This window comes from Berghia stephanieae, chromosome 3 (genome assembly GCF_034508935.2).
Source record: "Berghia stephanieae isolate SIO BIC M18660-M18661 chromosome 3, UCSD_Bste_1.3, whole genome shotgun sequence".
Taxonomy (NCBI): domain Eukaryota; kingdom Metazoa; phylum Mollusca; class Gastropoda; order Nudibranchia; family Aeolidiidae; genus Berghia; species Berghia stephanieae.
Genome location: NC_088362.1, coordinates 26,594,228 through 26,610,854, shown reverse-complemented (window position 1 = coordinate 26,610,854; position 16,627 = coordinate 26,594,228). Strand labels below are relative to the sequence as shown.

General features: G+C 37.8%; 1 protein-coding gene across 25 annotated transcripts in view; it reads right to left on the bottom strand.

Annotated features, from left to right (window-relative positions):
* The window catches only part of LOC144967440 (protein phosphatase 1 regulatory subunit 12B-like), a 91,164-nt gene that overhangs the window by 63,718 nt on the left and 10,819 nt on the right, over positions 1-16,627 (bottom strand). For all 25 annotated transcript variants that reach the window (XM_078904690.1, XM_078904691.1, XM_078904694.1 and 22 more), the window contains exons 2-6: positions 5,027-5,157; positions 4,418-4,536; positions 3,167-3,326; positions 2,325-2,469; positions 339-413 (exon numbers count right to left, since the gene is read on the bottom strand). In XM_078904690.1, the coding sequence (XP_078760816.1) occupies positions 339-413; positions 2,325-2,469; positions 3,167-3,326; positions 4,418-4,536; positions 5,027-5,157 (630 nt within the window). The remainder of the gene's footprint in view (positions 1-338; positions 414-2,324; positions 2,470-3,166; positions 3,327-4,417; positions 4,537-5,026; positions 5,158-16,627) is intronic.

Genomic DNA, 16,627 nt, shown 5'->3' with positions numbered 1-16,627 from the left:
GGTAGAGAGCAATTGCTATTGCCCGTTTCACGCTATAGAAACAGGGATAAACTCCAGCTCAATGGGCCTGGTGGCCCTGAAGGACTACTTTTTTTCATAAAGGACTCATTTCATTTGCCATACTTCCTAATTTTTACTTTGTATTAATTGAGACTTTCAGAAATTTTTCATTTCTTTTTGCCAACCAAAACACAGTTTTAGATAGGTGACTGAAAATATTTATGTTACTTACTGTTATCATCCAAATTACAACATTGTTAACAACAGCCTACGACACAAGCATAATAGGGAAGCAAAAAAAATTTTTTTTTAAAATTAAAATAACAGTTGAAACTTACATTTGCTTGTGTTTCTTTTAATTCTTCTAATAATTTCCGCATGTCCTTTTCTGCTAAATCGAAAGCTGTGTGGCCCTGTAAGAGAGATAGATTGGTAATGCATATCAATGAAGTACAAGAATTTAAAAGGAATTTTATACCTCCTCCACAAATTCCAACGGCAACGGGAGTCTGTGCTTGCCACCATATGAATGACTGAAACAATCCTAAGATAGAGAAATAATTCTTTTCCTTTGCTTGTAATTGTAACTTCTGCTTGTAGGCAAGTGATTCCCCTTGTTTTGTTTTGTTTTTTAAGGGTTTAACAGCGCTTGCAACACATTAAGGTCATATCAGTGCCAGTAAAAAGGAAGAAAATGGGATTGTAAAAAGTTCTAGAATGACAATTAAAGCACCCAAGAAAAGGTAAGACTAATGGGAATTAGTTCAAATAGGAAACAGATGTAAATTCCAAGAACATACTAGTACTTAGTTTGAGATCACCTAAAAGTCTCATCCAGACACAAGCACAGGTCCCCACCAAGAGGAATACACTCAAATGTTTACAAATCATATATAATATGTAAATTATACATAATACAGTGCATAACACACAACTTGAGAGGAAAAAATCCCAGACTTTTCCCAGACCCATAAACTCCACTCTAGGGTAAAATATGATTGTAGAAAAATCGTAAAACAAGTGGTCATATGTTCAACCCAAATTGTTATGGTGAGAATTTTCTAGTCACAGGAATTTAAAAGCTGCTAGAGGGATTTCCACTTAAGGCAGAATTTCTTCCCAAATTTAAAACAAAAACAAAAAACAACCATAATATCAGTATTGTTGAAAAAAAAACATTGTCACAGTTCTTGACTAAATTAAACATAATAAAAAGTTAGTGGTCATAATTCGTTTTGAATCAGTTATGTGGTATTGTTGACATTCACTTCAGATCAAAAGCCTGTGCTATGAGTAGCACTCAGATGTAAAATTTAGTACCTGACCACTGTCCCTGTTACAAAATTGTATTAGTGCTTTACACACATCATTTCTTGTCCTTGTTAAGTGTTATTGGCTTGGTCACCTTATAAAGCTTCTTGAGCTCATTTCGTGGATATTCCGGTATATAAAAACTCAATTTGTTTTTTTTTGTTTTGTTTTTTTTAATGTGGTGAAGATGGTGGCAGAGGTTGACTTGGTTGTAGAGGTATGGTGGTGGTGTGGCTATGGTGGTAATAGAAATAGTAATAATCAGTGATGATACTCACAAAAAGTCAAAAAGGAGGAAAAGTCTCGGAAAAACGGAAAACTCACCTAGAACATTCTTGCACCACAGGAAAGTAGGCAGGATGACTTCTTTTGAGTACAATTTTAAAACGCCCGGAGTCCAGTAAAAGGAGGAAATCTTATATATATATTTTTTTTTTTTTTTTTTTAAAAGGAGGTACTTTTTAAAGATTTATTATATAAAAAAAAAAAGTAAAAGGAGGAAATGAAGGAAATATCCGCGGATCGAGGATCTGAGGAGGAAAACCGAGGAAAAGAAAGAAAACCGCGGATTTCCGCGGATCCGCGGAAAAGTATCATCACTGTATAATAATGCTATCACAGTATTAACGTTGAAGAAGTAGACACTTCGACAAATTCCCAAGAACCACTTCCAGATCCACAAAGTCAATTGACTTCTTTCCCAACCTTGCGGAAATCCTGTAGAAAGGAACCAAACTGTAGGATTCATTGAGATGCACATTCCTCCCACCAAATCCAAGCATCAGTAACACACTGTATGGTCACCTGGAACAACTACAAAAGGTGTCTAACTTCTACGTCATGGCACAAGACCGAAGGGCTAGAGCTCAGGTGGTCGCTGGTTCGGATAAGTAAGTAGGATTCATCAACAGCAGAAACATTAAATTCCAAAATTCATGGAAATGTGTGTGACGGCTTTGTCACAACTCTCACTATCAACTCCTAGAAACACTCATTCTATTACGTATACTCACTGCATGGTTTTTGTGCAACATGTCACAGAAGTTTTCAATGAGAACCTTGCAGGCGTCCTCCTGTCCCCAGTGAACAGCGGCATGGAGTGGGGTCCACCCATCTACATCCTCTGCGTTGATGTCCACATTGGCACGCAGCAGGACGCTGTTAAAAATTTGCAATGAAAAGAGAGAATGAGAGTGATGTGATTGATGTTCCCCACCCCCCGAAAAAAAAAAATTCATTGACCATAAATAATAAAAAATACACAGTTGTCAACCCATACCCCATATCAAAACAGGATTAGGCTGTTAATTTTAAATAAGAGTCCTTCAGACCAATCGGGCCCATGGAGCCAGAGTTCATGCATGAAATGGACAATAGCAATTACTTGCTACCCTTTGGATAGGACGCTAGTCTATCGCAAAGCACTTTCCACCAGATCTAATATATCCAGCTACCCATTTACTTCTGAGTGGACAGAGGGGTTGGAAAAAAACCTCAACTACATCCTTAATTGATCTTGGTCCCTTTGCGTGTGAAGCGAGTGCTCTACCAACTGAACTATCGGGACCTCGATTAATTTTTAAATCATCACCATATTATCAGGAATCAAGGATAAAATGAGATTATTTTAATCCTGCCAGAACATTTTTAAGACCCCCCCCCCCCCCCCCCAAAAAAAATAATACAAAACAAAGTAATCACAAGAAAGAAGGGCAGTTGGCAACTCTGAATAATATGAATAAACACATTTCAACAGTTCCATCACTTTAAATGCATCTCATTAAGCTTCATTTACACACACAATGCTTCACTAATATTAACACGACTCCTTCCAACCAACAAGTGGACGACTCACTTTATGACTTTGAGATATCCTTTGGCGGCTGCCACGTGGAGAGGGGTAGCCCCAGTCTTGGGATGGACCTGTTCTTTGATGGAACTGTCTTGGAGCATTGAGTTGGCATCCTCTAGCATACGTTCTTCTTCCTCACACCGAGCTGCATCTGCATCAATGCCTGGGTAGGAGGAAAAAAATAAAAAGTTAAGAGTGAAGAAAATATCATAATTACTCCTTCACTTTCATTTATATGTTATCCTTTTAAAAAAAAAAATGGTCCTTTAGAGCCATTGGACCCATGCAGCCGGAGTTCATCCCAGTTTCTATAGCGTAAAACAGACAATAATAGCAAATGCTTGCTATCCTTTGGATAGGACGCTAGTCTATCGCAATGTACCTACCTTCCACCAACCTAACACTCAGCTACCCATTCACTGCTGGATGGAAAGGGAGGGGGGGGGGAGGGGGGTTCAGAAAAAATCTCAACTGCACCCGGGATGATTTTGGTCACTTTGCGTGTGAAGCAAGTGCTCTACCAACTGAGCTATCGGGACCCCCTTATCTTATCCTACAGTTACATTATTACCCCCCACCCACTCCTGGCAGCATCTACATCATATGCTTAAAAGAAAAAAAAGCGTGGCTTGTAAAAAAAAAAATTAAAAAAAAGCCATATCACACTACTTGAATAGCAAGAAAAAGAAAAGAAATAAAGAATTTTCTTTAACAGAAAGATTACTGATGTGAAACAATGGACTTACCTTGATCAAGTCTGTAAAATAAAATAGTCAAAAGTCAGGGTTGCCAATTTCAGGTCACAAAAATTTACTGAACTTTTACACAAACACATTGACCGACCCCTTTCTGAGTGCTGAACTCCACTAAAACTGCATTCATTATGTACTTACCTTTTTTCCGTGTGGCATGTGATTGGAAAATATACTGAGGGTTTAAAACAAAATGTATGGAAAATGGGCAACCTTAAAAAGGAAATAGTGCGAGAAAACAATGTCAGTTTTTAAAGTACAAACGGTTGCACGACTAAAGGTCTTTGCTTCGTACCCAAAAGGTACCGAGTTAGATCACCTGCTGCTGCGCTGTGTGGCCTTGAACAAGTCACCTCGCCCTAGCCCAAATTGTGGCGCTGCACGGCGGCTGATGCCTGGGTTATTCCAGTCTTCCCTTGGGATAGACCCCAGAGAAACATTTCCCCAATGGGATGAATAAAGGGAAGTTTATTTTTTTATTTTTCATTTATACTATTCTTACCCTGTTTGTCCATTTCGTACTGTAATAAATTTTCCATCTCTTTGTTTTCGGCAATGTCGTAAGGTAGGTCTCCATCATTGTTAACTGCTGCGACATTAGCCCCTTGCTTAATGAGGTATCTATATGGATATATGAAAAATAAAAGTTGCATGTATTAGAAGGATAAAACCAAAAATTTTAGACAAGTGGGGGGGGGGGGGGGGGGGGGGGGGGGGGAAAGAGAGAGAGAGAGAGAGAGAGAGAGAGAGAGGAGAGAGAGAGAGAGAGAGAGAGAGAAGAGAGAGAGAGAGAGAGAGAGAGAGAGAGAGAGAGAGAGAGAGGAGGAGGAGGAAAACAAAATTGATTAAATTTGAAAAAAATAAATAATTAATAAAAAAAAAACATTGGAATGTCCAGAATCTTCATGAAATCTGTATATATTTACATATACCTAGTATGGTCAATTAATAATTTCTACGAGACTGCAATTTATTTTTTTCAACTGAAAGTGAGGACAACTCGCACCATACTCTAGAACCGAGACATAATTCAATTTTTAAAAAGCTGTTTAACATGACAATCATGAAATTTAAATTCATAAGAAGAAAAGTTTGAAGTGATTGTTGTTACCTGGCAATTTCTGTGAAAGCACAAGATGCTGTGGCGTGTAAAGGCGTCCATCCCTCATTGTCACAAACGTCCACATCTGCTCCAAGCTCCACCAAAAACTCCACCATATCTAGATTGTCGTCGATACATGCCTGAAAGGGAAAAAAAGAGAGAGAGAGAGAGAGAGATAGAGAGAGTACAGCATAATATTAGGGAATCAAAACAGCTGTATGGACTTTGATTGTGGGACTGAGTTTTGAGTCCACCGCTCTGCTGAGCAAATCATCTCACCCTATCTCACTTTGTAGTATAGCACTAGTACTAGTGACTGGGCTATTCAAGCCATCCTTTGAAGAGAGCCTAAAGGCAAATTTTCGGGGGGAATAAAGGATTTTTTTTTAAAAAGTATTTCAACAAAAAAATTTAAAAAAAGATCTATTTCAAGTATAATATACAGAGCAGTACAAAGTGATAAATTGAGGGCTCATTTTCTTACTCATGAACAAGAATAGCTTTCAAAACTGTTCAAATGCCTAATAAGCATTGGCAATAATAATTGGGATGAGGAGAGAAAAGGAAGTTGAAAGATCAGAAAGGGAACAGGAGGTGGAGGGGAGGAAGGAAGGAAGAGGAGAGAAAGGAGAAGAAGAGATGGAGGAGAGACAGGGAAGAAAGGGAAGTAACTGTCCTGCCAGACAATGATGGGAGGAGGTATGCTGCCATTACTAACAAGAATCATCATCTCGTAGAATGGTCGCCAATACCACTGCTCGCTGCTATCACAAACAACAACCTCTTTTCATTGGAATTTATATCACTTAACTATATTACAACAGAGGTCATAACAGGGGAAAACGATTTAAAAAAAACAATAATGACAGATATAACAGTGAATAACAACAATAAAAACAGCAACGACAGGCGACGTCAGCTGGACTGACTCTTCTCTCTTTAGTGTGTTTTACCTACAAGCGCTACAAGAATTTTCTTTTTTTTTTGTTTGTTAAACGAACAAATAAATTATTATAATCTAGAGAAAAAAAATAATAATTAAAATTCACGCTAATGCAATAAATAAATAAATAAATAAATAAATAAATAAATAAAGCAATCAATCAATAAAATAAATATATTAATAAGATAATTCAGTTAATTAAATAGATAAACAAACAAAAATTAAATAAATGTGTTTTGTCAGTGCAGGTGAGAATGGCCGTGAAGCCACCGACAGCAAGAATGATTAGGCCGATCATTAGTGCCATCAGGCAAGTGGTAATTGGTTGGGTGGCGCACGTAACGCCACCTACACCATTACATATAATAACCCTAGAATTTCGGACCAGCTAGGGCACTGGGTGACGGAATAAGATAATGAATGGGGTGTACTCAGTGGATGTGTAGCATTTCAGGTCGTTGTTGTTGTTGTTGCTGTTGTTATTGTTGTTGTTATTGTAGTTGTTGATATTGTTGTTGATTAGCTAGGGCACTGGGTAATGGAATATAATGAATGAGGTCGGGTGTACTCAGGAGGTGTAGCATATCATCAGGTTGTTGTTGTTGTTGTTGTTGCTTTTGTTGTTGTTGTTGTTGTTGACTAGCCAGGGCACTGAGTAACGTCAGTCCTACTTTTTTTTTATCATTATCATTGTCCTCTTCACTACCATCATCATCAATATTATTAATAGTTATTATTATTAATAGTTATTATTATTATTATTATTATTATTATTATTATTATTATTATTATTATTATTATTATTGTTATTATTATTATTATTATTATTATTATTATTATTATTATTATTATTATTATTAATATTATCATCATTATCATTATCATTATCATCATCATCACCATCATCATCAGTTGGTGCAAGTCAAAATGCGGCGTAGTTTGATCCAAGAGATATACTATAACTCTAACAATACCAAGTGAATACAGTTACAGTTGTCGTGTGACGTTCCCTATCATTTATTGTTGATTGTTGGTGTACCGAACCCCACTTTTCACAACCCGTGATCGAATCAATCCTTCCACTCATCAACTAAAACAAAACAAACAAACAATCACAAACACACACATACACACACAAAACAAAAAAACAGGAACTTCGACTTCAATGATAAAAACATCAGACTGCCGTTTGTACTCGTGTGTGTGAGAATTTGTGTCATCCTGTGTCGAGAGAGAGAGAGAGAGAGAGAGAGAGAGAGGGGGGGGAAGAGAGAGAAACTGAAGAAGAGAAAGAGAGAGAGAAAGAGAGAGAATGAGGGAGAACGAGAGAAGAGAGAGAAAGAGAGAGAATGAGAGAAAGAGAGAGAATGAGAGAAAGAGAGAGAATGAGAAAGAGAGAGAATGAGAGAAAGAGAGAGAATGAGAGAGAGAGAGAGAGAGAGAGAGAGAGAGAGAGAGAGAGAGAGAGAGAGAGAGAAAGAGAGAGAGAGATTGACCAAAATCAAATGAGGTGTTTTATAAAAGCACGACTAAACAGTCTCCAGTCGTAGCCCAATTACACGGGGTAATCTCCAACCGTAGCCCAATGGAACGGTGATCTCTAACCGTAGCCCAATGGAACGGGGTGATCTCTAACAGTAGCCCAATGGAACGGGGGTAATCTCCAACCGTAGCCCAATGGAATGGGTGATCTCTAACCGTAGCCCAATGGAACGGGGTGATCTCTAACAGTAGCCCAATGGAACGGGGTGATCTCTAACAGTAGCCCAATGGAACGGGGTGATCTCTAACCTGTAGCCCAAAGGAATGGGGTGATCTCTAAACCGTAGCCCAATGACACGTGGTGACCTCTAACCCGGGATTTTCTACTATCCTTTATAAAGTCAATGTGAGCGTCATGTATATTTGTTATTGTGATGAACAAACATCCCAACCAAAGTCCTATCCTAAGCGTATGTCTCTCTGTTTGAATTCCGTGCCTTGTTGAGTGAAAGTGGGATGAAAATATGTACTTTGTCAAACCCCACTCCACCTCCTCCCTCCCACTCAACCCCCCCCCCCTCCCAAATAACCCCGACAATTCCAGGTGATGGCGGTCTATAAATTAGACATCGGCGACACCCCCACCCCCCTGCAATATGATAATAATAATACTAATATAATAATAATAATAATAATAATAATAATAATAATAATAATAATAATAATAATAATAATAATAATAATAATAATAATAATAATAATAATAATAGTGCACATTTGTTAAGCGCAGCTTTTCCCGCTATATAATGCAGGCTCTGGGCTCGTGGAACAAATACACACATAATCACAAACATCCTGTAAACACAAGATATATTCACTGTACAAATTGTCTAATGAGTAGAAAGTTACATGCCTTTTTAACAAGTGAGGGCCATTGCTAAGAATTTCGCAGATTGGAAAATAGATAGACCGACGGATGTAGTGACAATATATTCCTAACTATAATAAACAAAAAACGTATTAGTATTAGCTAGAGAGATAAATGGAGAGAAATGGAGAGAGAGAGAGAGAGAGAGAGAGAGAGAGAGGGGGGGGGAGAGGGAGAGAAAAGAGAGAGAGAGGGGAGAGAGAGAGAGAGAGAGAGAGAGAGAGAGAGAGAGAGAGAGAGAGAGAGAGAGATCAAAGCAAATTCCATCCGTGTGTGACGCAATGTTCTAAACATCTTGAAGAATAACAGAAGAGATGTTTTTGCTTGCTCTCTCTCTCTCTTTCCTCAAACCAACATTATGCTAGAGTCAGTCATAGCCTCCGTCTACCTGGGTTGCAGTTTAAACACACACACACACACACACATACACACACAAATACACTCTCAGTCACATACATACACACAAACTCTTACCCACATACACACACTCTCTCACTCACATACATACACAAATACACTCTCACTCACATAAATACAAACACACTCACATACATACATATATATATACATACACACACACACACGGTTAAGAAATATGCATCGCATGCAACAGTCATTGGACTGTCTACTAATTATTTAGGATAATGAAGTGATGGGGGGGGAGCAGAAGAGACAGAGACGGATCTGCCAAGCTGAACAGTTTAACATTCGTAGTGTTAAGCAAATAAAAATAGAAGTCAATAGCCTATAGTAAAGTTTATAAATCAACAATTCACCCTCACATGGGATAAAAGAACACTTCCAAATCCTTACAATTATGTACAGGGTTGCCAATATAAGAGGTAAAAATTTACTGAACTTTTTTTTTAGACCGACGACTACTATCTCAAGTAAAAGGATATTATGTACTCCTCCCCCCACCCCTTTCCCGCTAAGCAGGTGATTGGTAAATATACAACCCGAGATCGAATAAAACACTGAATTCCGTAAATATACGGAAAATGGGCAACCCTGTTTGTAGTCTGGCCTCAGCTTTCATTTTCAATAAGCTTGAATGACATAAGATGTTCATGAACTTCTGAAATTATTGGAGACAGAATTTCGCAATGGCTACGAATTTTCGGTAGTAGAAGGAAGGCCAGCAGACATAGCAGCTTATACAACATACAAGTAATTCATTAGCAGACGAGTCGGAATGGGAAAAAATCGGATGTGCAGGATTAAACCGAGCTTTGAATGCGATCGGAGAGAATTTCCCCAGCGACTAGCGCCTCAAACCCTCAGAATGTTCTCTTCGTTTATTTATTGTTTCATTTAAAATTAAGAGTTGAGAACTAGATATTTCTTTTTTGTTTTTGTTTTTTTTTAAATTCACGTCTGCATTCGCAGAATAGACCGTTATCGAAATATTTGGAAAGGCGACCTTAAAAATTAAATGTGGATTTTTTCCTCCACCAGTTCTTTATTGAGAGAAAGATAGAAGAAAGATAGATAGATAGATAGATAGATAGATAGATAGATAGATAGATAGATAGATAGAGGAGAGGAGAGAGACCGACGGCGCTTCCAAAGTCTACTCCACACTGTGCACAGTGGGCCTCTTACTCTTACACAACCGTCGGCACCCCAAACAAAATTCCATCAACCAAATCCTATGGCCTATACATACATACTACATGTATTACCTACTTAGCGTGTAAATAAGTCACGTCACGACAAAGGCACAGTAACTGCCTGACCATGATGCAATACTCGCTCACCCGTGAGATGGCGATTCTAACCCAGAGCTGCCTACCTGAAATTTCAAAAAATCGTAGTTTCCAAGGAAAAAAAGAAAAATTCACTTTAAATAGCTTTATAAATAAACAATTTGCCCTCAGCATGGTCCAAAACTGCTCCAAATTCCTGTAGGCTACATAGTTTCTAAGGAGCTAAACTTTCCTCGTCGACAAAATATATTGAGTCAAAGAGACATTCAATTCTGTAGCCGGAGCCAAAAATTCGTATTTCTACGACTTTTTCATAGTACTAGGCAGGTCTGCTAAGCTGAGCCAAGTCAGTGACACACTCTCTGTCACCGCGGACTAGTCATTTGCTACAGCACAAATTTGGGACATTCTTAAAGAGACGATAGGGCGACGACGAGCCATTCTGGGATTCATTGAAGCTTATAAAAAAAAATCATTTGTCTGTTTCTGTTTTGTACTTGAAAAACTGATTTAACCCTCTCCTTACCAGCCATTTTCAGGACTTCCTCCAAAACTTCACACCCAACTATCTAAAAAATAGATTTTAGCAGTAAGTTCTTGCCATACATAATTTCTTTAGCAAAACATGCTCTACAACACACTGTTCATTTTCTTTAAAGTTTATGATGTACTAGAGAAATTTGAATAAGAAAAGTGTTGGTTGTGTCGTAGCGAATGTGACGATTTTCCTATAGTTGGTAAGGAGAGGGTTGAGGATGATTGTGTATCCCACTTCTAGCAACCCATGATCGAATCCTTCCACTCATCAAGTAAAAACAGAACCAAATAACGGGAACTCCGACTTCAATGATAATAACATCAGATTGCCATATTATGTACTCGTGCGAATGGTAATCAGAACAGAACAGACCAAACGGCATTTTTTTAAAAACAATCTTTTTCCTTCTGCGTATAGCATGATTCTATGTGAACTTCGACCGAGATATGTGTGCGCGACTGCTGTGGTTATTTTGTATTCGAATGAATGAACATGTGTGATACCAAAAAAAAATAAAAAATAAAAAATAAAAAACAAAACAAAACAAAAATCGTAAAGCACCTCTGAGAACTATCTGTGAGTACTGGCGCCATAACTAATAATAATAATAATAATAATAATAATAATAATAATAATAATAATAATAATAATAATAATAATAATAATAATAATAATAATAATAATAATAATAATAATAATAATAATAATAATAAAACCAGGACAACAACGGTAACAGTAACAACAACGAAAACAAGGATTTAATTAAAACGTTCCATAAGATTATGGCCCTCGCGACAACTTAAGAAACTTTGACAGTTTCAGTTATGAGAAATTTACTTGTCATTAGAAAACATCTCTGCCAAGGGATGACATAGTCATTGTAATAACTCAATACCACCCCAAACCACGCGAATGTTGCGTCTACTTTCAGTGTTGAAGCTGTAACAGTATAGATAGTTCGAAGTTGACGTCACTCTAGTCTTAGTATTTTGCCATCCGCATTGATGTAATTCTCACTAAACTGTATTAACCTGACTATAAACGTTTATGGTGACAGTTTTGTGTGCTGGTCCGTTATTCTTCCGGATGGCAATGTTGTGAGCTTCTTAGCCAAGCGCATACTATCTATATTACGCCGGATTGGATTGGAAAACCTTCAAACAATTGACTTAAATATTTAAAAAATACATCCTACGCTACGACACCAAGTTAGTAATGAAGATGAGGTTTGGGGGGTAAAATGTTTATCCGGTTCAATATAGAAAAAACAACGACCGATGGTTTTAAACCGAACAATTTGTAAACAATAAATAGGATGCCACTGTTTAAAAGCTTAACCCCCCTTCTCTCTCTCTCTCCATCCCTCTCCTTTTCTCTATTATCTCGCAATATTTACTTTACATGAGAGAGAGAGAGAGAGAGAGAGAGAGAGAGAGAGAGAGAGAGAGAGAGAGAGAGAGAGAGAGAGAGGGGGGGGTTGCCCTTGACACCATTTATCAACAAACCTCATCTAGACAGAGCGAGGCAGCATTACTAATTTAAACGTAATACGATGCCAGGGTTTGATGATCTATCCAACAAGTTCTTCATTAGGCCAGAACATCGACAATGTCAATGATGTGGTTAACTCTCTCCTTACCAGCTATTTTTAGAATTCCCCCGAAAATTCATACCCACCCGACACAAATTGAATTTTCCTAAGAAAACAAAAAGTAACAAGTGCATTCTATACAGAATGTTATTCAGGAAAATGATGTCTACAATATAGTATTTAGTATTTATAGCTGAAATCAAAGCATTTCTTTAGATTTTCTGATGTCAGGAGAAATCAGAATGAGATTTTTTTGTTTGTTTGTTGCTTTAGGTCTCTTCCAACACAATTGAGGTTATATGAGAGACCGCTGAAACAAAAAAACAAGCAATCTAACAAAAATAGTACAAATGTAAATCAAAATCATAACCTAAAGATATCATAAGCTAAATTATAAATAACCAAGAACAAACAGGCAGAAGATTTACAGAAAAAAAAAATATCCCTGTCAAAAATACAATCACAAACCAAAGAAGCAGGATAGGCTAGTAAAGAGAAGAAGAAACGACATCACTATCGGATCGTACACCCATGCGAACATCATAGGTATATGATTCAAGGGTGATGCTCCCATCCAACCACCCGCTCAGAATGAGAAACTTGTCGGTTGCATCGTAACGAATGTGACGATTTTCCTATAAATAGAATGAAGATGACGTCACTCAAGCCTTTGTTATTGTTTTTTGCCATTCGCGTTTATGAGTAATTCTCACTAAACTGTATTAACTAGACTATAACCGTTCAAGGTTACATATAGTTTTGTGTGTTGGTCCTTTTTTACTTCCGGATGACAATGGTGTGAGCTTCTTAGCCAAGCGCATACTATCTATAGGTGATAAGAAAAGGGTTAACCACTCGTCAGGATAGGCAGACGTATGCATTCCTCGACAAAAAAAAAAAAAAAAAAAAAAAAAATCACATGACTCAAGTAAAAATTTAAAAAATAAAAATTGAGCTTTTATAGTTATACAGCGCAATATCCATTAAACGTGATCAAAGCGCTTTACAAGGGGTCCCTGGCCAACAGCAACACTTAACATCTAGGACGGGACATGACGCCTGTTAGGCGATATTACAAATTTGTTTTTCGGACAGAGACAACGCTGTTAACGGCAAGGTACTGAATTTACACCTGAGTACGGTGAGAGAATGTGAGTAAAGAGCCTTTTTCCAAGGACTATATTATGCGCCGAGCGACCGAGGCTCGAACCCAGGAACTTCCGATGCAAAAGCGAGTGCCATACCACAAGACCACGTAGCCGCAGAGCAACTCCTCCCCCTTCTAATATATATATATATATATATATATATATATATATATATATATATATATATATATATATATATATATATATATATAATATATATAAATATATATATATATATATATATATATATATATATATATATCGTGATGTAGTTTCGTTACATCATTGCTGCTTAAGTGCTTAAGAGACAATGACAGATAGATCCCGACAAGATGATGATATAATTTAGTTATTTGAATGACAGTAGTCAACCAATTGACCGGGCAGCGTCCACACTGTAGCGAATTTAGTCGCTTTGTCTATCGCGTCCGCGGACAAACAATCAGCCCATCATTGCACATTAATTAAAACAAAGCCGTTCAACTGATAAAATCTATGCATATTATTTATATTCTGATGATGATGAATCCGTGTTTATGTCATGGCCAATCCAGACAAATAAAAGTACACATAATCTATAATCCCCGTGTCAGAGAGAGAGAGAGAGAAAGAGAGAGAGAGAGAGAGAGAGAAAGAGAGAGAGAGAGAGAGAGAAGCGAGGGAGGGGAAACCCCAATTATTGTCTGTGTCACACGAAACATGCATGCAGGGCATGTACTGTACCTACTACTTACTATTCTACGAACACAACTACAGTGAGACCGACTTGATAAGGCCTCTGATAGGGTGGATAGTTGTCGGCTGGTAACGACTAATTAATAAGCCAATCTCCTCGGAATTCCCATCCCATTAGAAACACACAGAGAGAGAGAGAGAGAGAGAGAGAGAGAGAGGGGGGGGGGCACGGAGGGAGAAAGAGCAGGATAGATAGATAGATAGATAGATAGGGAGAGAGATAACTTGATAGATAGATAGAGAGAGAGAGAGAGAGAGAGAGAGAGAGAGAGAGAGAGAGAGAGAGAGAGAGAGAGAGAGAGAGAGAGAGAGAGATCTGCTGGGTTTGAATGTATATTATGAGTGGGTGTTTGTAGAAATTAAGAATGTCGGTAATGAAAACAAAGCGAAATCGAATCTATAACCTCTACAGTCTACACGTAACATATTTCACCACGCCAATGTCATGGCTGAATTCCAAACGATCAACTCCATCTACACAACATGCAGAAAACAATTTTTTTTTAAACTAAGAAAAGTTACTGGAGGGGTGAGGGAGGAGCAAATACAAACAAATCCTTTATTCACCCTAAAGAAGAATTTTCGCTTCGAGGGATCTCCCAAGGGCGGACAGAAATAACCCTGGCGTCAGCCGCAATGCAACAGCGCCGCAACGTGAGCCAACGCGAGGCGACTCGCTCAAGGTTAGAAAACGCGGCGGGCGAAGAATCGAACTCGTAGGGCGTGAAAGTGACAGAAAGTGGGGCATAAAGGCTCATTACGTGACCACCAAACCATCCAATCTCCCACGAACGACCTCAAAGGATGAGTAAGCAGCAATCAAGGTCCATCCACGTCTTAAGTGACGTCAATCCCCATCTACATCGAGTGAACGTTTTAACGTTTGTAGTTAGGAAAACCCCAAGTTGATAAGAGTGAAATTAAATTCCGCGTATGAAGTCAACCATTGTCTGTCGTGTCGCTTGTTGACAAAACATTTTCTTAAAATTTAAAACCCTTTTTTGGGCTGAAAACTGTTACTACCACTAATGATCGACCAAGATAACCTCCAATGTGTCAAAATATGTCAAAATGATATTTCTTCGATATGAGAGTTTGACAAGCTGGAGGCCATCAAAATTTGAAGTAACGATTTGCAGTGCGACTTCGGCAAAAAAAAAAAATATAATAATAATAATAAAATAAAAAATTTATAAAAAAAGTTTTGTCGGTGTGTGTCTATATTGTATTAAAGTAAGTATACATTTAAAAGCCGGATGAAAAAAAAACCCGTGTGTTTAGCCTTGTGAGTCACCGTGGTTTTGAATGGTGTTCTAATACGGCATAGTAGTGGTAGATGTCGATGTGTCTACTCGTGGTTCATTGGGTAGGTCACGACTAACTGTTTGACTCGCCACAACAATACAGTAGACCTGAATGCAGACGTGAATTAGCAAACTACCATTTTCTCATTTTGGTAAGAAAACTTCTCTATCAATAAATAACGCTAGATACGAATGACCCCCCCCCCCCCCCCACCCACACACACACACACACACACTCGTCAAAAAGCGTTATACCCGAGACTTCAAGGAACTCTCAGGTTTAAAACATTATAATACAAAACTTATTCCACGCTGCCTAATCTAGTAATGGAGTTAAGTTTTCTGGCTAAATTATGAGAAGAGAGAGAGAGAAAAAAGAAGTATTTTTGTCTTCTTGCGACAGAACTGGCTTGGCCAGATTATGACGTAACAAAACACACAATAACACACAGCGAACACAAGGGACCTCGCCTCTCACAATGATGATGATGATGACAATAATAATACTGACATCCAGTGATATTATGTGATGACGATGACGATAGCATTAATTTGGTGAAGATTTTTCAAAGAAAACAAATTATATTTATACGCACCTAAAAGTTTGTACAAGAATATTTAGTTCACCGTCAACACCCAATGTACAATCGACACAAACAAAGGCATAGGTGATGGGGTAGGGTACACAATAGAAGTTTCAACCAAGAAGACACTTAAACGGGTACTAAGAATTAATCAGCAAACCACAAATCAAAACCAAATAAAAGAAGAAGAAGAAGAAGAAGAAGAAGAAGAAGAAGAAGAAGAAGAAGAAGAAGAAGAAGAAGAAGAAGAAGAAGAAGAAGAAGAAGAAGAAGAAGAAGAAGAAGAAGAAGAAGAAGAAGAAAAAGAAGAAGAAGAGGAATAAGAAGAAAAAGAAAACAAAGACAGAAAGAAAGACACAAAAAAGGAGAAGGACTGGGGAGAGGGGGTGCCGAATTCATCAAAAGTTGAACGGATATAACCTATTAAAAGAAAGAGAAAAAAAGGATGTATTAACGTATCACCGACGCATCCCATTTACTGCTGCTGTCTTGGTAAAAATAGCAAAGTACGAAGTGCCATTTTAGAGGTAAAACGAATCGGTCCTTTTAGGAGACTATAATAATAAATAATAATCCGTTTCTGGCCAAAATTAAAAGAAGAAGAAGAGAAAGAAGAAGAAGAGAAAGAAGAAGAAGAAGAAGAAGAAG